Source organism: Carassius auratus, chromosome 17 (genome assembly GCF_003368295.1).
Source record: "Carassius auratus strain Wakin chromosome 17, ASM336829v1, whole genome shotgun sequence".
NCBI lineage: Eukaryota > Metazoa > Chordata > Actinopteri > Cypriniformes > Cyprinidae > Carassius > Carassius auratus.
In genome coordinates, this window is record NC_039259.1 from 14,520,752 (window position 1) to 14,548,443 (window position 27,692).

Genomic DNA, 27,692 nt, shown 5'->3' on the forward strand with positions numbered 1-27,692 from the left:
AGGAATCCAAATGCCCTTAAACCACAGCAGAGCAAGCCTTGTGAAATCCCATTTTCATCCAGACACTGACAATCTGTTGCTGTCAGATTGGCTGTGGAAGTCAATGACACACTAATGAGCCAGTTGTGATAATGATTAAAAAGCAGTACAGGCGGTTGGATCTCCATTTGGATACATCACCCAGTGACTGTCCTTGGAAAGTACTGCATTAAAAAAAGCATCTATCGTCTAAAATAATGGTGAAATGAGCCTCGGCGAGTGGAAACAAAATGCATTAAAGTACTTGTGGAAAATTATATATTGTTGCTAATTTGAGGCATCAGCAAAGTTGAAGAAACACAGAATCATCATTTATTCCTCCTCTACAATTATCTTTCAATTGCCTTCCTAAAAAAGAAACTTATGCCAGCATCTGAAAAATGTATATTTTTGTGTATATGAGAGTATCCCTACAAATAAGAAATTATATAAAACTGTTCAAGAGTTTGGGGTAGGTGCGATACAGTAAATATAAAGTAAAACAATATGAAACCTCTTAAAAATTGGAACAATTTCACAATATATTGACATACATTTCCAGTTCATCCAAATATGTATATTTATGTATATGTAAATTTTTGACCTATATGTCATGCACATGTACATGTGTATCTTTCCTAAAAGCCATCAAAACTAGTTATTATATTAATATAAACGATATACATTTATTAAAATATAGATATAAAAAAAATATAAGTATACAATAAATCGTTTTCATAAAGTTGCATATATAAATATGTACTGTTGACATATATGGTTGCTACATACAGTGGTACCATATAAAAATCATCATATAGAAAAGTTACTAAAGAGGTTTATTTGAAACTAGAATCACTTGTGTTCATCTAACCAGAGAATGTATGAATGTGAAAATGATGTAGGTAACATTAACATACATGGCAATTTCACTCTTCGATAAATACTGTATGGTTTCATCGGGCGTACAGTATGAGCCTGGCCCTAAGTTAGCTTCCGGTCTGTGTTTGTTTATCAGTCTGGCTATGGCGCCGGCTACAAACGCAAGATTTAAAGTTAAAGTGATGAGGAGACTAATGTTGGGCTCAGGTGGTTGTGCTGTGTTATGTATTTCCCATATATTTATTATTTGTGGCTCTCGCCACTATATCAAAACTGACCGATTTTCCAAAAGGCTTCGTTGAATAAACATGAGCACGTACTGCACGTTTAAAAAACAAAACGAGGCGCGGGTGTTTTTATATCACTGTATGTGATAGGAAGGAAGGCTATCTTAAGAACATTTTCGATTTCATTTTCATTTCATTTTGCATGTAATGTCTGATAAAGCAGCATTTGTGAGCTCAGCTGTTACTGGGGAAACCTCTATTTTATGTTGTTGCCGTTGAAACCATCTAAAGGGCAATATATGTCATATAACCATATGGGTACAGTTATATATCAATATGCTGTTTTATTTATTTATTAACACTTCATTCATTTTCAGATTTTTTTATTTTTCCAATAATATTTTGCAAATTCCATCTTTCTTTGATTCTAAACACTTTGGTCCGTATGGGGCAAAATGCCAAAAAATTGTCTAAATTCTGTTAGACTGATGACTACTGTAGTACTGTCCTAATGCAAACTAACTGGCCAAATTTCCAGGCGCAGCACAACTCAATCAGCAATAAAAGCTGGCTTAACACCTAAAGGCTCTACCCCGGTGTTCCAGAGGCATCCATGCCAGGGCTCCCGAGTGCTTGGCATTTTAAGCTCTGCCCACCCTGGCTGTCAGCAGCATGTAGACGCTTTGTTTGCACTAAAAGCGCTGCACTCAGACAGAGAGGTACATCAAAAACCCTTGGCTCTGGCTGGTTTAACCCAGGGAGTCTGGCTGGGCTTTCATTTGCCCACACTGAGCCACTCTGCTCTGATGACACCTAGCATGTGGGAGTGTGGGCACGGAGGTCTTGCCTCTAATAATAGGCCCCACACTCATTGTGAAGTATAGGAGCTACACATACTTCACAAAAACTGATACACTTTCTCCTTCCGAAGATGAAAGGGCTGCCTGATGAGGCACTGCTAATTGAGGCTGTTTGGGTAGTGGTTTTGTGCTCTGCTTTTTTCACTCCTGGCTGGGATTAGAAAGAAGTCCAGTGCTCCTTAGACAGTGAGTTAGGTTTGAGGGCCATTACCTGCCCAAAGCAATGCCTGAAGGACATTAAGTGCTGAGACTGTGGGATTTAGACCAGTTCTGAGTGGCCAATTTGATTCATTTCAGGGGATGTTTAGGGTGAAATACAGTATACACAAATTCAGCTATCTGCTGTTTACAAGATCTCTGCCATACTAATGGGAAATAATATGGTAGACATAAAGTGGCTATTACTGACACCTTGCTGAGCCCAGCAATACAAATATTATGGACCAATTTTACCGTAGAAACAGTTGTCATTTTCTTATGTCAGTCTACAGAAGACTAGTTTCAAAGAGTCATTTCAGAGAAATGATCTAGAACCATGGTTAAATATTGTTGTCGGATCACTCATAACAGACTGGAGAGAATACAAGTTTTTGTTTTAGTTGAATTGTTTTGAGGATTCAGATGGATTTGACTGTGAGAAGCATTTGCCTTGATTTAGATTTTTTAATCAAATTTTAACCTCATTTACCATTAAAAAACAAAGCATCAAATAAAAATGTCAATTTATTCAAGCCCATATATAAATAATATCCAATCCAATTAGTATGCTTCATGATATTGTTCATGTATTTATAAAAATAAAATATAAAAATTATTTATAAAATAAAAAAAAATGGAGCAGAAATCTCTAGTTTATTCCTGGGATGTTCTGTAAAGGTTTTCTGTGAGTGAATGGTTTATTAGTCTAGGGTTTAATGACACTTTACAAGAAAAAACCTGAGTGCTGAATGGGATTTACATTTCAAAATCCACCAACTGTTAATTAAAATTCAAGATTTTTTTATATATGTATAAATATGTTTGTGCTAAATATGCTATTAAGATATTTTAATACATCTTAGTAGTTTATTTTGCTGGCCAAAACTGAATTTATTTGATCAAAGATACAGTAAAACAGTAATATTGTAAAGTATTATTGCCATAATAACTGATAAAATAACTGATTTCTATTTTTATATTTATTCCTGTGATGGCAAACAGGACTTTTCAGTGTCACAAGATGCTTCAGATATCATTCTAATATGTTGATTTGGTTCTCAAAAAACATTTCTTATTATTATCTATGTTGAAAACAGTTTTGAAGTTTAACATTTTTGGCAACTATGATATTGAAGATTCTTTAATGAATCTAAATTTCAAAAGAATAGCATTTATTTGAAACAGAAACCTTTTGTAAAATGTCCTTCCTGTCACTTTATTGCAATGTAATACATCTCTGCTGGATAAAATAATCAATTTCTTTTAACAAAAAAAAGATGACGTTGTATTTTTAAATGGTAGTCAACATGTGTGTGTGTATATATATATAAAACACATGCCTAACTCTCCTTTTGGATCTCTACCAGAGATTAAGAGCTGCTAATATCTCCAGAACCCACTCTCATCGACCTTCACTAAATAAACTGTCACGTCCTGTCCAGCCAACAGCTGAGGCAGGCACTTCTAAGCTCCCAGCATCCCAACCAGAAGAGACGTCCACTTAATGGAGGGGCATTATTAAACATGAGGAGCACTGATTGTATCGAGTTCTTTCCTCTCATCGGGAGGGCTGGCAGAGAGAAAGTGAGGTTGGCTCTGTGCCTGTGGAGCATCAGGTATTAGAGAATGCAGGATGACATCTGACATTGAAGTGTCCCTGTGTTACTGCGCAAGTGGCTTTCAACAGGCACCGAAGCATCTTTTCACCTCATTTACTTCCCAGGTTCCAATTTCAACAGTCACCACAACCCATAACCCTGAATTTTTGCCACTCACTATAGATGCTGGCATGGAAATGGAGCTGAAGTGCATTTGAAAGCTTTAAACAGTTGTTATAAATGGATGTTCATGCTGTTCACAGTGCTGGTTTAAACCTGTGCGGCGCTAACACCACAAATGCAGGGAAATTAAAATATTCGACCTGCCGAGTTGAATACATATTCCCTGCTGACTTCACACCTGCCTTTTATTCATAAATCAGGTATGACGGATCGTTTTAGAAATGCTTTGTTGTTTACGAGTGACCTTGTCTGCTAAATGAAGTATGGTGTAACAGAAGAGTAGCTCCAGCACATTTTCCAAACAAACATTATTATTCTATCTTTGAAGAGTGACTACTACAGGCTATGGATTGACAGTTCGTTAAGCACCGCCCCCTTGTTTACTGCTGCAGAACATACATTTACAAACATCTCATATGACTGAAATTAAAATTTATGCAAACATTTGATTGTTAGTTAATGTGCTCATAAAGTGGTAACAATTGATTGGATGTTATACTTAAATGGGTCGAAATGAATTGTTACATTGCATTTTCCTTTAAAAGTGTTAAACATCACAGTAATGTGATTAAAAACTGTAAATTAAAAAAGAGAAAATGTCTGTTCCTCCAGATGTTCCACAAGTCCATTCAGGAAAGCAGGTGACAGTTTAATTTACATAATACACTTGTCAAGGTTTATGTAGTCACTTGGATGAGGAAAAACACTGCTTGGACTCTCTCTGGGTATCTTGTGTCACTATTAAAATTGACCCATTTTTTTGGATAATCTTTAATAGCCTACTATTCAAATGCTCACAATGAAAAGCAATCTTATTGTTCTTACTGTGAACAATTAATCTATGCACATATTCCTTTTTTCATCATAATGTTCGAATCAAAATGATAATCAAAAAGCTTTATCTTCTGGTAAAATGTCAGACTTCTCTCTGGGGACATTTGTAGGACCTTTACAATAATTTAAACCGTTTAAACCCACCCCTTTATTACAATCCACTGCAAGCTTTCAGATCTCCAATCAACAACTGATAGAAAAACCAAATTCATCTACAGTAATTTTTCCCCTTTTTCAGTAATCTGTTCAATTAGCATGTAGATCACAATAAGGAAGAAAGTATTAGTATTTTGACAATCACGTCTTTTCGAACAGAGAGATATATGAATTATGAGACCCCTATCAAATCAATATTCCATCTAGCTAGTAGTAATATATCGTCCCCTTGGAATTATAAGGTTTTATCTGACATTTTTGACAAAATTTAGTTATTCACATATTCTTGTTCTGTGATAATTTATTTACATAATGTGATGTTTTATTTTAAGTTGTGTACATTTTGGGATTTTTTATTGAAAAAACAAAAAGGTTCTATCAACAGAAGTCTATGGAACACAAAAATTTTAAAGCTCAATATCTCATAACTACTCAGAACGCAGATAGAACCTTATAATTCCAAGGGGACGATATGTTAAAAAAATACGGTCGCCTGTAGTTAATAATTATAATTACGTTTATACTATGATATCGAACAATATAGTGAACTGCATTTGAAGCTACTTTATCCAGCTAGATATAGAACAAATGTAGATTTACATTATACTATACATGAGAGCTAGTCCGTCTGCGTTTTACACAAGACATCATCGTTTCACAAAATATACGGATAGATACCATTAGCTGAATGGATGCATACCTGTTTATCAGAATGCAAACGAGTTCGGCATCTCTCTGTACCCGTACGTTTGCACTTCACAGAACGTGCAGGCAAAGCATAATCATGATCCATAACTAAGTTATTGATTGAGGTATAAATACGAATATAAACAATATAAATATAAAATATAATAGTCTCGATCAAGGCTAGCTACTACTTTTTCTTCTTCGTCTTGTCTTTGCTTTTGTTCACCTTTGTATTTGGCGGTTCCGCAGGAAGTTAGATAAACTGGAGGGGTCAAAGTTTATATGACGTCATAGACGGGCGACAAAACGGAAATAAAGAAACGTGCCGTGTCTTCTAATTAAAATATAATTTTCTCCGGATTTGAAAGTTCGTGGAAACTGTCGGGATAATGTAAGTACACAACTAAAAAATATATATAACATAGATATAGTGATTTCTGCTATTTGTAAAGCAGAAAAATTACATATTGCGCCTTTAAAATGATTGCTGTTCATTTTTAGCATTTAATTTTTATTTTACAGAAAAAAAAGTATAAAATATTTATAAATCGATATTGGCCAAAATGTTCAACCTGTTTCATCCCTATACAGTGAGAAATATGTAGACTGTTAAGTCTGAACAGATACTTGTGGGATTACCATTTTTTGCAAGGCTTCCTTTGTACTGTACAGTATTTCCCGTTGGTGTTTACAAACTGAAATTTAAACAACTTTTCTTTAAGTTCCGATCAGCAAGTGGCAGATTCTCCAAACTCTGATGAAAAACAGGTTCAATAGCCTTAGAACTCTGGTATTTTTAGTATTATCTTTTCTTGCTCACATTGAGAAAACAAGCCTGAAACACAAAACCTGCACAAATACAGTTGATGAATACTAAATGCATTACATAAAGACTATGACTCACCCCTCTCGCTGTGCTTCTCCTCTTTCCAGCTCCTGAATTACCCCCAGCAGCACTTTGATGGTTTCTTGACTGGAGTTGATCAGAGCCTCCATAGCTTGGAGCCTGTCTTTCACATTCCCATCGGCCCCAGGGAGAGCAATCAGCTGCCCCTGCATGCCCTGCCGGGTCTCTGCGGTGCCCGCGTTTTGACTACTGTGACAGTGGGCCTGGGAAGCGCAACTCGCCGAATGAGGCAAAGCCTGAGACTGCGTCTGCAATCCATTCAGCTGTGCCGTGTCTTTTTTTCGTTTGCAGCTCCCTGAGGGGCTCTCCGGGCATTCCACTTGTGTCAAAGATGTCCATGCAATAGGGCCAGAAATCTTTGAACAGTCACCCCTGACCTGCAGAGGTTGAGTCGGCGTGGTCAAGGAGGCACAATTGGGCTGCTGGCCTGCCCCTGCCTCGCTTTCACTGGGTAATCCTTTGTGCTTGGCCCCACTCCCCAGGACATTGGTGTCCCTCCGTGAGTCCAACTGATCCAAAACTGTGTCTGACAGATCAGTGCAGAGATTCCCATCTAAACAGTCCGGCCCAGCACACAAGTCCTTAGCGTCACTGCACTGTGGTGTAGTGTGGAGCAACACCCGGGTCTGCTGCACCCGTCCTTCGCACCTTGTCCCCAGTTCCCCACCCTTTACATCACTCAAAAAACAATTGCTTTGATCAGGGTAATTCTCCACTAGAGCTGTGTGTTTGATGACGTTTCCCTTCTTTCGGTCAAAGGGGAAAGTCTTGTAGCGCTTTTTCAAATCGGGCGAGGTTTGCACGCCCGTGCTCTTGGTGACATTTGGGATGGAGCGGCGAGCCGGCATGGTCATGTACCTCCGGTGGATGACCTTGCAGGAAACGGAGCGGTCTCTGGCACCTCGGTGGGCAGCCTCATTCTGCGCCTCACAGATGTCTTTAAAACGCACCTGCAGGGCTTTGTTTCGCTTGCGTACCGCGTCTGCTCCGCTCCCCTCCAGCAAAGGACCACCAGACTCTGAGTCAGACTCTGAACTTGACAGAGTGCAGCGGCCTGCTTCCTTACTGACCATAACTCCTGTGAGGGAGAGAGAGAGGAGGAAGAATGAGGGACAACAAGAACGTTTACAGTTAATAAAATGCCAGTGATTGCGGCTCAAGCACAGATGGCCTAGTTTTGTCTTTTCCTCAGCGCACAACATCCTGGCAGTCAAAGCTTGTTTTTTTTTTTTTTTTTTTTTTTTTGTGGGCGCGTGTGTTTTGTTTAGCAGTGGAAGTTACAGCTGACACAGAGCGACCTGTATTCATGCTCTCTCATTACACTAAGGCTTCATCTCTCTAATGAGGCTGCCAGAACATGGGAGATGGGGGCTGAAGCACAGACTGCCAGCGAGACGGAACAGGGCTTTGAGTTATCAGATATGAAATACAACTCAACACTTGATGACAAATACAGACACACAACACCTGAATTAAGAGGAGAAAAATGGTTCAAACAACATCAATCAAAGATGTGTGCATAGGAATGATCAATTTGAGTTTCTGCTGTTTTTTCGCACAATTCATTCTGGATCAGAATGAATTGTTCATGTACAGGAAAATCTAATGGATTATGGGGTGGGGTGCATGCATGAGTGTGTTTAAAAAAAATGCTGCTTTACCAATTGGTGGACCGTGAATAATTTGTCAATTTGTCAATTTGCTTGCTCATTTCAACTACTTTATGGCTGTGCAAAACTCACTGACAGTGCTTGGGTGAGCAGTTGCCAGGGTAATCCTACATGGTTGCAAAGGTTTTCTAAGTGGTTTTGATGCATTGGTTGCTATAGTGGTTCCAGAGGCATTGCTACGTGGTTTCTAATGTGTTATGTATAGTTGCTTGCTAGCCCAACCACCAGTGCGCATGTTACTTAACACTAGGTTACAGCTTGCTCACCACTAAATATTTGAAAGCCATGCCATTAAACTTTGAAAGGAAAAAATTGAAACGTAACCCTACATATACAATAAATAATACTAAAGCCTACAACCAGGAGTTATATTTGAAACAGTCTCCTCCTCTGACATCACATCACGCCCACAGACTGTTGGCTGAACGTCTGATGCATATGGCACACAAAATTGAAAACACTTCTGGAGTTTTGAATTTGTCAACTGATTTGTTGAAGTCTGCAGGATTTCTGGGAGATGTATGCATCACATTGGTATTATCTTTGCTGAAGTTTCCTGAATGTCTGGCTATGTGAGACTACATTAGGAATAAAACAGCAGACCAATTGGATCATCAATATACATAAACAAATAAGCTCATGTTTTCCATGAAAAACTTCAAAGTGTTATTTTAACTCATTTATATTTTCCAAGAGAGGACATTATTTAATTAAATTATATTTTAGGTGCTCTGCAGCATGAAACTGATCTAAAAATAATTAGATATAGAAATGTCGTAATATTTATTTATACCCTCTGCATAGAAATATAGATATATAGACATATATAGAAATATATTTATTTCTAAATATTGTCAGTAAAATTATTAAATATATTCTGTAATTATTTAAATGGAAACTTACTGTTGACTGTTTACCATGAGGATATGATTATGATTAAAACATCAACTTTGACAGGATAAACTAAATGCAAAGTGGAAAACGTTTAACTAAACTGGGGGCTTTAAACTTATTAGATCAATAAAGTCAGATTCAATTTTATGCATTTAAATGCTTGGAACAGTAATATCACTCATTGTTTCTTGATAAATGGCACAATTTGCAATATCATTCATGTCCGTTGCTTAATATTAAAGATTGTTAATTTGTTTAAACCCCCAACACCTCATATGAGCAATACTAATAGCAAAGCACCACTTATTATTGTTAAAATAATTTGTCAACACCATGACTGTTTAAGATCACTAATTTCATATCACCAAGCACTAGCCTTATATTGTTGGGCAAACAAATGCCATGTTCACACAATTTTTAACATGCCATGGACAGGCTATACAATGTTAAATAAATATTTCAGCCTGCAGATAAATATAGTGGCAAGACAGTTTTCATTCTGTATCATATTCATTTCACTCAGCTGCGGTCCATCATTTACTGTTAGTCATTGCAGTGTCTGGCAGGCTCAGTAACAGGGAAGAATACAAATGGACACCTTGTCATCTGACAGTCAGCAGCAGTGGCTTCCGGTGTCTGATTTTCACTCCGTAAGCTTATCTGACTCGACAGTGATAACACTCATCCTCCTTGAGTCAATGAACTGCCCCCTCTAACGATTCAATCAGCAACTAAAATAATGAGCCCAGTGCTCTATCAATTATTGGAGGCTGTAGAATACGCAGTATATGATGGCAGTGATTCCGCAACAAGGGTTAAATGAATCTCAGTCTGCTTCAGTTTGAGAGGAAGTCTGTTGTTGTTTTTGTGTGTGTGTGTGTGTGTGTGTGTTAAAAAGCAGGGTTATTGACATTAATGAAAACTGTTTAAAACTAACAGAAAAACTAAATTCATATATTTTTAACATACATTATAAAAATAAATTCAACCTAAACACTAATATTTAAAATAATTAATAAAAATGAATAAAAAATAAATGAAAGATATTTTGAGATATTAATACAAATTTTAAAGCAAGCATTTCCTGTTTGGCGTCAGTCATTTTGTGCATGTCAATGAAGCCTTTTGTTATTTTAGGGGTCACATGCGATGTCCTCGATGTGGACTTTTGTAGAGTCTGCAGAGGAGTGGACTTCATGGCAGACTATTACCCAGCAGGCCGTGTGGCAAGCCGAGAGAAGTTATGCGGGTGTCATTTGGTTTAGGGACAAAAAAGGTTTTGTAACACTATGTATTTTATGCTTTTTTAGATGAATGCTTTCTACAATCACTTTTCAGAAGTGTATTGCCTTGCACATGCCAAAATCTTGAGACCCCTCATAGCATCTGCTCTCCCACCAATCTCGGATTTATAGCACCATCTGTCCTTAAACAGATGGCGGCAGCTGATTGATTCATTGATTCTGTAATTTAATTAAATCCACATGGTAGTGGCTCACCTGCGTGTCTCGTAAGTGCCAACTGAATCACGATTAGGATTGAAAACGATCTTTGGGTCATTTATGAGTACTCGCAGTGGTATTCAGGAAAATGTATCTGCAATGTCCTGGGAACACATTCAAAGCAGCGTAAAGGCAATTATTAGAACTGTATTGGTGGACACTTGTGCAACTGATTCAGTTTATTCTTGTGAAAGGTATTAATGGTCAGTAGCAGAAGCCCCAGCAACACTGCTATGCTGTAATGGTGTTTCTTGATGATAGCAATTACTGCCATCATTACTGTCATCATCAATAATTTGCAGTGAATAATTCTCCTCCCAAAGGGCACTCGGCAAAAATACCTTGAGATTATACAGATAGAGACTAGACATTTAAAGGGCTAGTTCATCTAAAAATGTCATAATCTCATCATTTACTCACACTCACCCTGGTGTACTTTTAAAGGCAATTACAATGAATGAAATAAGCACCACCAAATTATCATAAAAGTAATCCATTTTGACATGAGTGAAGCTTATTTCATTAGTAATAATGATATCCAATTTAGGAAATAATTATTCTTTAAATATTTTTGGTTGAGTCAGATCAAAAAAATGCAGTCTGAATGATTTATAATACTGTTTTATTGTCAAGTTCCTCTTTTCAACAGTTTTTGCAACACTTAAATACTTAAATATCAGTGTAAAGCATTTTTATTGTGTTTTTATATTCTTTTTGAAGGATAAAAGCTTTTTATTTTAAAAGAGCGACCATTACAATTCTTCAAAATTACTTCAAAATATTATTTTTCGGGTTTAGTGTTCTGCAAACTAAATCTCTCTTTCTCACGCTCTCTCTCTCTTTCAAGCACACACACAGAGGTCCCCCCTTCGACCCTGACAATTTGGCCACCATCAACCCCAGGATTATGAGTAATGCATTGAATCTAAAATTGCAAAAATAATCCTCTTAACTCTCCTCATGCACTTTAGCAGCATGTCAGTTCAAACAGGCCCACTGCTCCTATTGAAAACGGCTGTGAAAAAGAAACAGACTTTAACTCTTTAGCTATGTGCATTTTTAGGGGGTTTTTTTTTTCAACACATTTATTTATTAACTTTAACCCACACTCTCATCCAGCTGTGTCAATGGATGGTTATCCCCCGCAGCAGGAACTGTAAAGCTTCCATTGCTCTTCCTCTGCCAAACAATGTGTTGCTCAAAACATCATCTTACATCCTTATTCAATGCTATCTTATTCTCAGATATTTCTGATTTCATTTATACCAGCTTTGGTTTTCTTTAAATCCTATCAACTTGGAGCACAACCTGATATTGAGGAGACCTCAGATTTACAGGTCAGTTCCACTAGGGACTTCATATCAAAAATCTGTCCTTATCTCACGATTTTGGGGGGATAATAAGATTCACTGTGGATTTGAGAGCTGATATGACTTTTATACCACAGAGATATAATTAGTATTCCTTTTACATCGCAGTGATATAACAGCACTAGCTGGTTTTATTGTTGTCTGTGCATCAGGAGCTTTATTGCATGCTATTGTACTCAGCTCTTGTGTAAATCCTACAAATATTATTCACGTTTTGTAATGCAAATGAAGCATGATGTGTGAATGAAGCATTGTAACATTTAGCAGGGAAATGGTGTTAATGCTTATAGACAACATGGAGCGATTGCCTCTAAAATATGCCTCAAATATTTTATAAAACAAGTGTGGGGTTTGTAGGCTCGACCTTTAAAATACAATGTTATGTATTAAAATATATTAATGCATATTATACAATTGGTTGTGTTTTGTTATAATGGGTTTCTTTCTAGCCACTATTCATTCTTTCCGCAAAATAATGCAAAATATAATAATGCATATTATACAATGGTTGTGTTTTGTTATAATGGGTTTCTTTCTAGCCACAATTCATTCTTTCTGACTGCTAATTGTGTTTTAAATGTATAATGGTGGAGAATGTAGGCATGTATTTTAGCCATGGTATTCCTAATATCACGTCTGGATCAGTGTGAAACCTTCAGTTTGAACTGAGCTGATTTGATGGCTTGATTTTCTGTCTTCTTTTTTTATTTTTATGATGGTGCCTTTATGAAAAAAAACAGTGAGTGAAGCAATCAGCCAACTACCAGGAAGCTTTCAGCCCCACCAATATGTCTATGCAAGATTCAAGAGAGTGCGAGAGAGAAAGAGTGAGAGAGAGAGAGAGGATGGGTACAGTCCTGCCTCAGATAAAACACTGCCTGACTGACTGTCCTTCTACATCATGCTGAGGTCTTGAGCCATCCCTGTCTGTTGCTCTTTTGATAACACACTAAACTGACATATTTCATTACTTCCCTTTGAAAAAGTGTTGACCACTTTGTAATACAATATTGTTCGAAATGTCACAGACGTCACAATTTGACGTGTTTTTTTGTGACGCATGACCATTGATTAGCATTGGGGTTTCATGGTAAAAATGAAGGCTGCTGGCCTGTCTCTGTACTAGTTTGTCAGATCTTACCTTTGACATTATTCATCAAACAGTTCAGCATTAAAAATAATATGAAAATGAATCGCTAACTTCAGTCCTTGGAATAAAGGACCTGTAAATTGACTTCCAGCAAATTGTCTCCTTTTGGAAAACATTGGCGCTTGCAAGTTATAAATGCATCACTTGTTTAAAAAGCACACAGTATAACACAATATACTGGCAGTCCAATTTCCCCCTCTTCCCTTTATCGTAACCATATCCCAAGCTGTGTGTGGTGCAACAGTCATTAATATTAGGAGAGCTGTAATCTCTGTCTTTTATTCTGCAAAGGGCTTTGAGCTCTGCTTGTAGCACCAAACCTTAACGTGAAGAACAATCTAATGATTTTCTCAAGCTGCCGTTGCCTTCCGTTGTCTCCACATGACTGCACAGTCTGAAACCCGAAAGCACTGACACTGCGGTACAGTGAAAAGTTACTGGAAGGTTGCTCGCTGGGAGGCCAAAAGTCCTCAAACTGCTGTCTAGTATGTATGCTACTTTCCACAAACAGGTTACAAATTAAGCCTGACACTTCAGTGAAAAGGAGATGTTTAACCTTCATGAATGTTGACTGTCAGGCTCAGGAGGGCAGCATAAATGGTAAATAATAAATGAAAATCCAATTCTGAATGAAAACTGCTTGAGCGGCAACGTTGCAAGTAACAAGTTGGCAAACCAGCCTAAATTAAGCTGTCACTCTATATGGGCTTATTAGCTTGGGACCAAATGTTGGTTTGCAGTTATCAATAACTGTATATTGCTTGAAAACATTTTTATGGCATATTATATATATATATATATATATATATATATATATATATATATATATATTATTTTTACACAATTTTATTTTTTGCACTAGCAACCATATTTTTACTTATTAAAAAATATATATAATAATAATTAAAATCATTTTTACTACAATGAATTGATTATTTAATACCAAACTAATGATGAAATTTTAATTGTTTCAAACAGCTGAAAAAGGTCAAAATGTGGGACATGCCAAAATCCCCATTTTAAAGGGGGTTACTGTCTTTCTGTGTTGGGTCAGGCTTCACTAAACATCAAACTGCCTTTGGCCACTAGCTGGTACAGAGAAAGGTGGACTAGTTTGTAGCACTGGATTTACAGACTTATCAGCAAGCCATGTAAGGAGTACAGTGGGATCAAATGACTTCTATTACCAGAGCTCTGAGCAAGGGGGCTGTGAATGAGAAATGTGGCACTAATCCTACTAACAAGCTAAAGTATTAAAGTGACTGAAAATGGAGGAATCCCCTTTTGGATTTGTGATGTACACTGGGGTGTCATTAAACCACTGTAAGAGGGTGTATGAAAGGAAGAAAAATGTAACCCTTTGGTGCATGAATCACAGTCACTAAGTAAAAAAATATGTATAATTCAATTGTTTATTCAACATCCTACAGTGGAATTAAAAAATTCTCAAATGCTTCTATTTACTGTTTTTATAATTTCATACTTTTTACAGAGTACAGAGTCAAATGATCAGTCACAAATGTGCTCATTTGATCAATGCCTACAATAGTGCAGAATCTGAAATATTTTACAACCCCTTTTGTATTTTGACAAATCTTCTCTACAATGGACATTGTGTAATGACTGAAAGGGTTAAAAGGTAGAAAGCAAAAGAAAGGTGGGTGTTTAATATGTTCTACATGTTGCTGTGAAAATAATGAAGATTTGGTGTGCTATACAAAATAAATTAAATAATGTAATTTATTATTTAAATGATCTTTCCTTTATTCACACATTTCCCGAATCTAAACACAAAAGCTTATTTCAATGGCCCATCATCAGTCATGACTTACAGAAAGTGAACAAAAACTGAAGAAAGACCAAAAAATAAGGGAAGAGAGTAAAGACGCTCTGGAGCGTGACTAAACACATTCATCCTCCGTTCAGTTAGAGGCCTAAGACTGCAGGACTGAGGTATACGGTGGACGAAAATGGTACTAAAATAAAACGGAAGGATGCAGTGATTCAGTCTGGTTTCCTGGAATCAAAAGGTAAATCTGTAAAAAGAAATTTAAAAAAAACAGAGCATCTGATCTTCCCACAAGGACAAGGTAATGAAAGAATGATGGAAACTTTTCACTCAAAATGGGTGAAAAATATCCTGGAGATTTTTCCATTCTGTCATGTGTACAAATGACAAAAAGTTCATATCTGAAGAAAATGAGATTCTGAATCACAGTGAAAATAGAAAGTGTCATTCCATCATATAGGGTGGTCCGTGACAGAGTGGAAATCTCTGTCTCACACACACACACACACACACACACAATGTAGCACAATATCATATGGCAGGGATGCCATCATTCAAACGCACATCCTATCATGTTTTCCTGACAGGTTTATACCTTACATAAAAGTTATCTAAATAATTTTTTGTCACATCTACAATACAGCTTCCAATAAATGCTTATTAAACTCCCCATTATAGTGACTAACAGATTTTAAACAAGTCTGCGCCATTTAAAATACATAACTTCAACTGAAAATACACCTTATGCATATGGAAAAAATCACAGCATCCAATTGCAAATGCATTGTGGCGAGCCTGCTGAGGCGTGGGAGAAAAAGCCCTCATCCACGAAGGACATAATCCCACGTTCATCAAATTACCTTTACACCTACAAATATTGTTTTTGAAGCTTTCACAGGAAGCATTGTGACGTGGCTTTCAAAATTTCAAATTGCAGAGAGACTGGACTTACCAACAGAACCAACTATAGGCTACAGAATAGCTCCAGCAAACCACGTCAATCACAAACCTGGGAACAAGCTCCAGCGTTCCCACAGAAAAAAAAGTGAAATTAATTAATATATTCCAGTCTGTGGCACAGGCATAGATGAAGTGTAATTGAAACCAAACTCACTCACTCACTCACTCAGTCAGTACAGTAAGTAACCGTCAGCGAATAAGCACATTGCAATGCATAAAAAGACCTTCCTGCTCCAGCACTTGATGTGAAAACGGCTGGACGGAGAGCACACTCACCCTGAGAGGACCATTAGCGGAGGTGAGGAAGACAGTGAAGGCGGCAGTCTCCCGTGGAACTGTGGCATGTCCGCTTCTTTAGCAGCCATACGGGGCGACCGGCTGCAGACGAGTTATTCCACAGTGGCTGAAGTGCAGCAGTGAGAGGGTTTGCCCGACGCCGGAGCTGTAGCCTAGCGAGCGGACACACATGCAGGGAGAGTTACGTTCAGTGCGTCAAATTGAAATCCCACCACAAGGAGATGTGTCCCTCTTGATTTCTCACATTACCGGGAGAGGCACATGTGTGCGTGCCCTGCACACACTCAAGCGCACATATTTGGCACGAGCGCGCGCAGACGATGTTCCTCCCGCCGCTGCAGAGTGCAGACCCTGTGTGTTTAATAAGAAGAGAGAGAGAGAGAGAGAGAGAGAGAGAGAGGAGGGGAAGGAGAGTTTGGGAAGTAAGATGAGAAATATGGTTAGGGAAGTCCTGTTTTAGTTCAGTTTAATTGGTCATTTCACATGCTATCTTATCTAATCTTACTAACCCACAAAGCTTATGTAATCGGAGGAGTGGGTGGGCGGATGGCTGTGTTAGTGGGGTTTCGGAAGCTGAGAAGTAATAATACTGACGCGTTTTAAATGGCTAGCCACACTGATTACACCTCGTTACAAGATGACATGATTTAAACGAGAAAGAGATGGAGAGATTGGAAGAACAAAGTGTGGGTGAGAAAAAAAAATTCAATGTAAGGAAGCGTAATTGGATTGTTAATTAACGCGAGACATCTCTGTGTTTTATAATTACCAGAATTCCTCTGGGGATAAGTTGCTGCTTCAAAGACACACCACTCTCCTGATTATCCATGCTCACTAATAATTGTACGCTGTCAAAAATGAATCTTAGATCACGTAAGTCATGTTGAAAGAACGGCAAATGTTTATTTGATTGATTTAGGGTTTTGTTTACTTGGTGTTCTAACAAAGCAGGCCTGCAGCTTTCAGGAACACAAGAAATGCATCTTGCTTTGCCATTAGGATAAGTCAAACCAAAAAGCATAGCATATGATTTGGATGAATGCATTTTTGTTAGTTCAATACACTGAAGGAATGACTTGTGGCTCAGTCCCATCCGCTGTATCCAGCATGCACTGGGGCATGAATAATTAATATGGTTGCATTGTTTGACCCAGGGCTTACAGTGCTGTTTTATCATGTTTAGTAAACTGTGATGTCAGCACGTGTTGTTCTTCTACTCAAAATGATCAGTTTTTTCATTATTTCATGAGTGTTTTTAGTCATTAGTGTTCCACCTGTTCATATGATGTTGTCAGTAGTTTAGGAAAACAAGCACTTTGCTTTCCATAGTATACATAGTATACATGCATAAAGCAAATATTCAATTAAATTTAGAACTACTTGTATGTAAATTACGGGAACTTATTTATGCAATTGTATAAAAATATGACACATTGCTTAACCTAAATCATTTCTACAATTATGGCAGATTTTAAGTGCAACTTGACATTTTAAGTTCAGTTAAGACATTTTCTTAAAAAAGGCCATATAAATGGTAGCCTTAATATTTCATGCCACGGATAAAGATCATCTCCTCACCCAAAAGTGAAACTGAATCTTTATTCACTCACAGCCACTGAGATGCGAATGAAAAACAAAAATCATAAACCTACCTCAGAACAATTCTTAGATGCATTAACTGAGTGTCAGAACCCTTTTACTGTCCCTGCACCTGGAATACAACAACATCTGATGATCATAATAAATGAACTCACAGTCAAGGATGTGACCTTGACGGTCAGTATTCTCAAAATCAGTTTGAAAAGCTGATTGAAACTCATTTTGAATTCTACATTATGATATTTTTTCATGTAAAACTAAAATTCTTCAAGGTTTCCACAAAAAGCAAAATAAATTGTTTTTAACATTGATAATAATAATGTTTCTTGAGCACCGAAGCAGCATATTAGAATGATTTCTGAAGGATCATGTGACGAGTAATGACTGCTTTAATTATTGCATTTACTGTATTTTTGATCAGATAAAGCAGCCTTGGTGAGCATAAGAAACAACTTTTAAAAACACTAAAACAGTATTATAGCAACAAGTAATTATATTTAGTTGTTTTGTTGGAATTAAATGTTTTATTTACTTTTAAATTTGCATTTAACTAAAAGTCTGATGTACTTGCAAGACCATTTGGCGTTTCATTTGCACCGGTATTTTTCTCCAAAAAATGCTTGATTGCTTTACAAATTCAGCTTACTCCGCAGCAGCTAGAAGTGTTCCTACATCAGTAAATGTGCTCATATCATATTCATGAACTTCAGAAAAAAATATTCTGCATGCATATTCTGCAATTAAAACAGCAAAAAAAGGCTGTTCTCATTAGAGGGTGAGTAGGGAGTTCATACACAGTGTCTCTCTTAGCCACAAATTGTTAGTCTCTGCAGGTGTCTGTGAAATGGAACTTCTCTCCCCTGTGCCTCAGGCCATCGGCTGTCATTACGCAGAAAGTGAAATAAAACTGTTCCCTCCACCAATTACTGAAGGAGAAAAATCTTCATAATTTAGCAGGAATACAGACTCCATCTGCTAGCACAGCTTAAACAGTTTGAAGACACACACAAAAAAAAGATTTGTAAAACACTTTCGGGGAAGCTCCCTTCACAAGATGTTCAGAACAGGAAGTATGTTGAGCTGACATTTCCCAGAATGCCCTGAGTGGTAATGTGTGCAAATTATACAGTGACTTTCAGTGAGGTCAAATCTTTTAAATGGAATTTCTGCCATTTCCAGGATGCACTGTTGAGGGTTGTCTCGTGCAATTCAAATTGTCTTCCGGTGCCGCCAGCACAGAGAGCTAGATATCAGCTCTTTTAAAGTGACAATGAAATCAGAGTCGGCCTACTGGCGTACTGGATACCCTCATGGTTTGGGTGGGGGGGGGGGGCAGATGCCATGTGAGGCCTTCCTCATAGTGCTATGAGCTAGATATTTTATGGATCGATTTGTCTGTCAAGAGTGATTTTTCTCTGCATAGAAGCCAAATTCAAATTCCTAGATGTCAACAACTGGCAATAGAACAACATAAGGAAATCATTTTCTCTTCTGGTTGTTTTAACGCTGATCTGAACATGCCCTGAGGTGTGAGTCTGGATATGAAGAAAAGAAACCTTGAGAGAGACAGCTGAGATGTTTGCTGAGATTCTCCACTGAGCTCTAGCCTATATTACTGAGCAGGGCTAATCAGAGGAGTGAAAGGAAAGAGGAGAAAATCCTCTCTCTGTGCCCCCCATCTTGATGTTGTGAGCACATTCTCCTGCTTTCTTCTCGTGCCACAGCTAAGAGTTATTTCTGCTGCTTGATCACCATTGGCCCAGCTCTCACTGAAGGCCGCTGGGCTTCCTCTTATTGTTACTGGAACAGATCACCTTCTGCTCATTAATTTCATGATGTTCGTGCATATTCCCTCAAGACTTCAACTATTTATACTGTATGAGCCACTGCATATATATATTCTAACTGAATAATAACCAAACAATCTCTTAAGAGCTTTCTCACCATCCTATAGGTCACCTCATTTCCAAACTTCTAGTACAAATAGGTATGAAAAGTAACAAGCAATATAATTAAAATCACTCCCTGGAATATTTCTTCTTTTATATTATCTACAGATGTAAGGTTATAATGTTAGGTTATAAGGGAAAATGCTTCTATTTCCTTTCTTTTCTTTTTTTTTTGTATTTAATTGCAAATGTATTTGTCAAATGCAACTGTAAATTCTAAACCACCCGTTTTGTTCAAAAAGAGTTAAGGAGTATGCACTAAATCATTTTAATGGAGTCATTTCATTCATTTGTTTGTGAATCAGACTACATTGATCGTGCTGTAAGTTTTGGTTCACTAAAAATAATTGATTTAAAATAATAATTTATTTGTGAATAAGATTGCACTGTTAATGCTGTATGGTTTTGATTCACTAAAAACAATTGTTTAAAAGTCAACATGTTAACGGATTAGCAGTCTGTCGGTGCGTTCTAGGAGCGACGCATATGCAGCAGTGCAGCAATTACCAGTCCGTTTTTGCTTTGCTGTACGCAATAAATTAAAGTGACAGCACATTGTTTAAAGTAAAAACTTTACATGGATTGACACATAAATTTAGTAATTTCACAATACATTGATACAATCTAGTCTAATGTGTTTCACAGTCAAAATGTGCCATTTTAGATAGACAAGGCAACATAATAGATGCACTTGTGGAGGTAGAAATACAAAGATCTTTTAAGACCCGTGGGATTGGTTGTAATAAAGATTTAAATGAAAAAAGCCACAAGGGTCGACTGTGTCTATCTGTGGTGAGCTTTCATTTTAAATGTTTCTGATAGCCTGCATGAATAATACATTGTTTATATTGATTGAGTTTAACCCATAGACTGTATAAAAACAGGTTTAAACTAATGTCTATGAAAGATTGTTACTGTACTGTGATAAAAGTAGATCACAATGCTGAAAAAGCATTTTCAGTAACAACATTTGGATTTGAAATCAAAACAACTGTTGTGTTTGTGGCCTTAACATTAGCGGATTGCAAACGTGTCCTGTGTGAAAGCACAATGAGTCCGTGCTGCTTCTGCACCACATAGGTAACACACACACTGCATACACACAGCAGACAGAGTATGTGTGAAACAGGCATTAGAAATAGCTTTATAACCCTTTCTGATACGTCAACTTTTTTGTTTCCAATCTGTTCTTGAACTTCTTTACATCGTGGCATAATGTGTTGCTCTTTAAGCATGCTTCACTTTGTCAGACAGGTTCTATTTAAAGTTTGGACAGCTTTTTTCCCTTAATAAATGAAATCAACATTTTAAAAAAAAACTGCATTTTGTATTTATTTGTATTATCTCTGTGTAATAATACAATTTGTTTGATGATCTGAATCTTTTAAGTACGACAAATATACAAAAAAAAACAGGAAGTTAGCAAAAACCTTTTCACGGCCCTCTCTCTCTCTCTCTCTCTCTCTCTCTCTGTCTATATATATATATATATATATATATATATATATATATATATATTCAATGTGGTTTCACACTTCAGGTTTCTTTATTTATGCAATACTGGGTATGACTACACCTACATGATGGAAATAAGAGATTTCTCCAGAGCACACTGTCAGGATGAATCAAAATTGGCTGAAAGGATGTTTCCACAAATTGTTTAGTAATTCTACATGTTAAGGAAGAACAAAGGTTGCTATTATTCAGTAGGGTGAGGACTGAGAAGTATGCACTGTGTTCATCTCATGAGCGCTGTAGAGTGGTGTAGGCAGATGTTACGAGTGCCAAGGGACTGAGGATGCTGGATGTTCTTCAGGCTTTGTGAAGCGTGGTGCACGGGAGATTGACTGTGATTAACAGCATCACTGGTGGTTGTTTAAACCTTTTCTCAGGCTATATGGTGTCAGCACAGCTCTCTTGGCAGCATGTGTGCGGGCATCTGTGTGTGCATTTGCAGTGGTGAGTATAAAAACAAAGCAGGTGTCTTGCTCAGATTTAGACTATTTGCATCTACTGAAGCATTGCTGCCCCCTACCTTCAGTAATGTCCTGTTACCTTGCGTGTCTAAACACACACACCTGATCTTTCACAATAATAACGGAGATTGCATGCCTAGTTAGACTGCACAACTGACCACACTTTAATCATTAACCTTCTCTTGTTATCACCAGAATGCATTATTGCTTGGAGGCATCCAGGGAGGAATCCATACGTAGAGGGCAGATCCACTGTCCTCAATTAACCAGCATTAATTTGCATTAACCAAATCAGCCCAAGAGCTTAACTAAAGACACGTTCCAGAAGCAAAACATAAATCTGCTTGTCAGGTCTGTAGTTTTGCTAGTAAAATGTTTCTAGTCTCGTTACTTAAATTCGCCTGCATGTACCATATAATTGCAAGTCTCTTTGAGATGTTCTGAAGTCCTAAATTTAATTGTTAACAAGGCATTACTCGATCCTCACTGTCCTTTGTCTGTATGGTTAAAAAGTACTCATAAAATAGCAGTAATGGAGGCAGAGCTGAGATATTTACACTCTAGGGACTCATTTACACTTGGTAAAAGCTTGCAGCTAAACTGTATGGTATGAGCAGTTACAAGCCTGTTTTCTGATGGGGTTTTTCGTCAGTCTTCTTGGATACATTTTTTCCTTTTAATTTCTCTTTAATTTGTAGGCCTAGTAATGGTTTTATGATTAGATTCTGATTGACAATCCCTTGATTCAGTTTTATTAGATTCTGATTCATTTGAGCATTCATTTGCTTATGGTCTAAATTATACAGGGAACTTTCTAACGTGGCATTCTGAAAATATAAATTTTAAAATATTAAAACTGGATATTAAATGGAGTAAAATTTTACTTGACCATATGTTTAAGCTGCAGTTTATATAACAATGTGTAAAAATCTAATTATGTAATATAATTATAACATTTATAAAATATAAACTTCTAAATGTTTCAGTAATAAACTCCTATGAAAAAGTACAAAAAGTCTGAGTCTGTTACGATTATGAACTTTCTTTTTCCTTATTTGGTCTTCCTGTTCTAGTTTTGGTTAATTGATTATTCCCCACCTGTCTCCAGTTCCCTCATTACCTTCTGTGTGTTCAAATACCCGTTCTGTTCAGTTCCTCCTTGTCCGTGATTAAATGTGTCAATGAATGTATACTGGATGTAACTTAATGTGTTATGTATAGTCTGTATTCTCTGTCGTCAGTAAACTCATCATTTGATCCCGTTCCTCCTCTAGCACTTTGTCTTTCGTTTAGCACCATACCTCATTTGTAACGGAGTCATTCTGAAAAACTCAATTCTAAGACCGATTCATAATATTTGAGTAATTCATTTGTGAATCGGTCTGCACTGGTCATGCTATATGTTCTGGATTCACTGAATCATTTAAAAGTACAGATTGTTTGTGAATCGGACTGGTCTGCACTGGTCAAGCTGGGATGGTTTTGGCTGACCTGAAAGAAGCTATTTAAAATAATCTATTTGTTCATAAATTATTCTGAACTGGTTATGCAATATTATTTTTGTTTACTAGGAATAATCTGTTTAAAGGATCAATTTGGTCATAAACCACTGGTTGTGGCCAAATAAAAAGACATGCGTTCTTACCATTATTTCATGGTTATCTTATGCTATAGATCACTTATACAATTAGTTGAGGACACGTATACCCAGTCCCAACTAATTTGCTCTTTATCTGAATTGTTCTCAGCATCTCAGATTTAAGTGCCTTGTTCAAGGGCAGAGAGGTGATAGTAGGCATTTGAACCTATACAATCTCTTTGACTAAACCAGATCTTTAACCGCTAAGCTTCACAATCCTCCTTTCAAACCTGAGTTGTCAATCATCCAGCTTTTTCTAAAATGACAAATAATGGATTTAATTATTTTGTGCAAAATCCATTGAAAGAACTGGGGTCGACATAAAATGTATCCTATCTGTGCAGCGCTGAGTCTCTGATTAGAGGGTATGTCTGGATTTAGCTGAGTGACTTACCAAGAAAGTCATTAAACAGTAAAAACTCTATCTTTAATACAGTGAGAGTGACAAAAGCCACTGACTCTGACACAGCGAAGCTGATGTTAAAAAGCAGGGACTGACCTTCTATTTTCAAAAGCAATTACAATCACGTTTAATAATACAGTAGGGACCTTCTCCAATGTGTCTTAATGCCAAACAAAATCATCATGATTAATGTCACTTTGTCTTTCCAGTTGGAGAGTCTGACAGTTATATCTGACAGTTAAAAACACCTTGATTCAAAAAGTCGGTATCTTTCTTACTGCAAATGTACAAAGTTTTATTCTGTCACCATCAAGATTAATTAATTTTAAAAAACTGCATTGTTATTGCGCAAGAAAAATAATCAAGTTTTGCAATCAAATATTACCTCCTTTAAGTGTTTTAATTTAGGTAGCTACTTTTTGTTTGTAGTGGAGCTAACTGTCTTTTTTTTTAAAAAAAAACATAACTTGACAGTCATTAACTTCTTAAATTGTAACTAGCTTGTAGCTTGGCATTTTACCATTTTAAAGCAGCTTTCCAACACTGTCCGTAAATAGTCTGTCACAGCATCCACAGAACAGAAGCGACGGGAACTGTGTCAAACTAGCCATAAACTATGTATCAGCTATACATCTGTTTAACATAACTCCCTCTGTTCTGTGGGTTGTAACTCTGCTTGGAGCAGATACAAACACAAAGCACTGAGGCGTGTTGGCAAGACATGACAGCTTTGCCATCTAACAGATCTCGCCACATGAGGAGGCTTTGCTGTAAAAGCAGTAGTCCTGGAGAGAGTTTCAATGCTGTCAAATGTCCTTTTGTCACCACACACAGCATATCAGAGGAAAATGTAAATGCTCGTGCTGTTAGTAATGCAGAGATGGAGTGTTTGTCCTTTCTGACAGTGCACGACAATAGATGTAATTGATTGTTCCCAGTGGTTACTTGGTCGTTTTAAATTGCCCGTGCAGTTTAACTTTTTGGTTTTGATGTGGAGTAGATTAAGTCATTTGTGGTAAATTATGATAAATAGTTCATAGCCATTTTCACTTTCATTCTTCATGTAATTGCTCGAGAGAAGTGTTTCTGTTTCTTTCCTGTAGTCAGAATATAGCCTGAGGCGCAAACAGAGTCCTTCTTAACATTTGCACAAAAATATCATGAAACATATAACAAGATATTCATTAAACACGTACAGTGGATCTGTTGTTTCATAATTAGGTAGATGCATAAAATATGCAAAGCGATAGCATTTAGCCGCAAGGAAAACATGATCACATTAGTATTCATATGTAAAGTGTGGTTCTTTCACACATGCGTTTTTGCATAGACCCTAAATTGTACAAAATCAACATAATGGCAGTACATAAATGAGTTTGTACATGTGCAACTTCAGAGAAGTAGAATGTTTATATTATATTGAATGTATGGAATTAATTGTATTTATAGCAGTTAAGGGTTAATTCATACCATCACATTTATTCAATGCACTAAATGCATTTACCTCTCATTCTGTTCTGTGTGGCTTCTCAAGAACACACACAGACTAATTTCCATATTCGTTGAGCTTTGATGATAATTAAATTCCTCCACATAGCAAATACAAATGACTTTATTTTGCATTGCTCAAATCTACATTTCATTTCAAAATACATTTGCCATTAAAAAAAAATTATTTTTCCTTTGGGGGCAACACTTTTCCTTCATTTAATAATAAACAAGAGGCCTGCTGTGAAATTGTGTCCGAGTAGCTTTTGCTACATATGATGAATCTCTAAAGTTGTAAAAGGAAACACTGTCAGTCTGTTGTAAATATCCAAATATACAAACACCTTCGAAAAACAATGAAATCCCCTGACAAGGAGGCCATACCATCCATTATTACACACACACACTTTCAATAAGAACCAACGTCAATATTGGCCTTAATGACATCATAGACCAAATGGGACTCTATACTGTTTATACAGAGCTTAGTCATCTCATTTCTTGTAAAATGTGGCTTGGGAAAATATGGCTTATTTTAGGCAATTTTGTGGAGTTATTCTTCCGCCTGGTCTGTTAGAATGTAATTACGGGTCCTTAAATTAGATTTAACGAGTGAACGAACAGCTTCATTGAGTGAGATTGAGCGTATTCCCCTGACAACGGACAGAACTGACCCTTGTGGACTGAGAGCTTCGGCTTGTCACATAATGACATCGCCAGGGACAATTTGATGTCTACAACACCAAGCGCACACCCACATAAATGTCATGAGGCTCAGTGTTGTGGAACCTTTCTCAGCTTTGGATTACAAATTAAAGAAGCACACATGATCTTTTAATGAGCTCGTCTACTATCAGGGGGGAGAATTGTGGTTTCAAACTAGCACGTAATGGGAGCTTCACGTGCTTCACATTCCGAAACATGATTTCCATTGATGGTTGATCCGGAGTCTGTGGAACGCAAAGCTAACATTTGAATTGTGCAGAAGCTCATTCTGCTACAGCCCACATGCCTAATTCATGTGAAAGATCATCTGAGCTTGGGGAATAGTTATCATGGCTCTATTATTTTAAATGAACTTAAGCTCATCCAAAGTGCCCCAGAAAATAAAGCAAAATGCCAGCATGGGTTCACAATAGCATACAAATTAATAAAAGCATATGTAATGCTGAGATCACAAGTACACGGTAGTGTTTTCTTTTTCTTTTTCTGAATGAATCAGTGATGTTGAACAAACTGGTTCAGTGAATGATTCAATGTCTCACCCATAAAGCATTACCCTGCGGCTGAATATGCCTACTTGCCTACTAGATTCTGAAGTGCACATTGGACACTTTACCATGCCATGAGAGCATGGAAGAGGAGGCAATGAAGCAGAGCCAATGGTGCTATAACATGGCCGATGTAATATGTCCGTATTTCATTCATTCAAAACATTATGTTTTATCGGTTGTAAAGTATGTTTTTATCCAAATGTAGTTTGATTCCTGACACAGCTTTAGTGTTTTAAAAGAATTGGTTGAGAGACCAACTCAGATTGCGATCGAGAATTCCATTAAGACATGATATAATGTGGTCTACCTGTGTACCTGAGTTATTAACTATCTGTAACAAATGTTTTATAAGTTGCCTTGTGGGGAAGAGAGGAAGGCGCAGGTTTTCATCTCTCCTCACTTTCTGTAATCTGCATAAGAGAGTTAATTAGTGCTACAGTCACAGCCGCACCTCCTTGTTATTAGTGCTCAGCAATTACAATCAGCACATTGTCACACTGAGCACAGAGGAGAACAGATACCACATTAACCTCACTGACAGTTGGCACTCATCCACTTGAACTTTGTTTTTTGTTTAGTTATATTTTTTTCCCATGAAGCACCACTAGTGTTGTTATGGTATAAAGGTGTATAAAGTACCTTTTGAATGTAAAGTGAAAAAGCAGTTGGTTTATCCAAAATGGTGTTTGCATTCAAAGATGAACAGGTTTAATAGCATGGATTCAAACACCCATGTATAGTGAATGAATGTATCCAAGGTGTCCTGCTGTGTGAACACAGACAAAAATTAATCACTGGTGTTATAACAGCGTAATGTGGAAACAATTAGAGCATATGTCATTAACAAGTATAAAATGTTGAACAGTTCAGTAGTTCATGTATATTTAAATATGACCACATATATATGAAGCAAACTTTTGACTTTCCTAATGACATCTTTTAGAAGTTTTACATACTACAAATTCTCTGTTTATATAACATTAATAATATGCCAATTAAATTTTTTTCTTTGAATCCAAATGTCTCAAACTTCTTCCAGAAAAAACCCATTTAATAATTATAATTCATTATTTTTCATTTTTGTATTAAGAGAGTATTTATAGATGGCCTTCTGGATTTTTTTTAATGCTTGTCTCTAGTTTATTTTTGTATATTACATACAAAATACATTAATTAAATTTAAAA

General features: G+C 36.9%; 1 protein-coding gene across 1 annotated transcript in view; it reads right to left on the reverse strand.

The window, feature by feature from the left end:
• The window catches only part of LOC113117339 (protein FAM196A), a 58,899-nt gene extending 42,391 nt beyond the window's left edge, over positions 1-16,508 (reverse strand). Inside the window, exons 1-2 of the mRNA XM_026285951.1 lie at positions 16,159-16,508; positions 6,545-7,625 (exon numbers count right to left, since the gene is read on the reverse strand). Coding sequence (XP_026141736.1) covers positions 6,545-7,620 — 1,076 coding nt within the window. The 5' untranslated portion in view covers positions 7,621-7,625; positions 16,159-16,508. The remainder of the gene's footprint in view (positions 1-6,544; positions 7,626-16,158) is intronic.
• Positions 16,509-27,692: the final 11,184 nt, after the last annotated feature.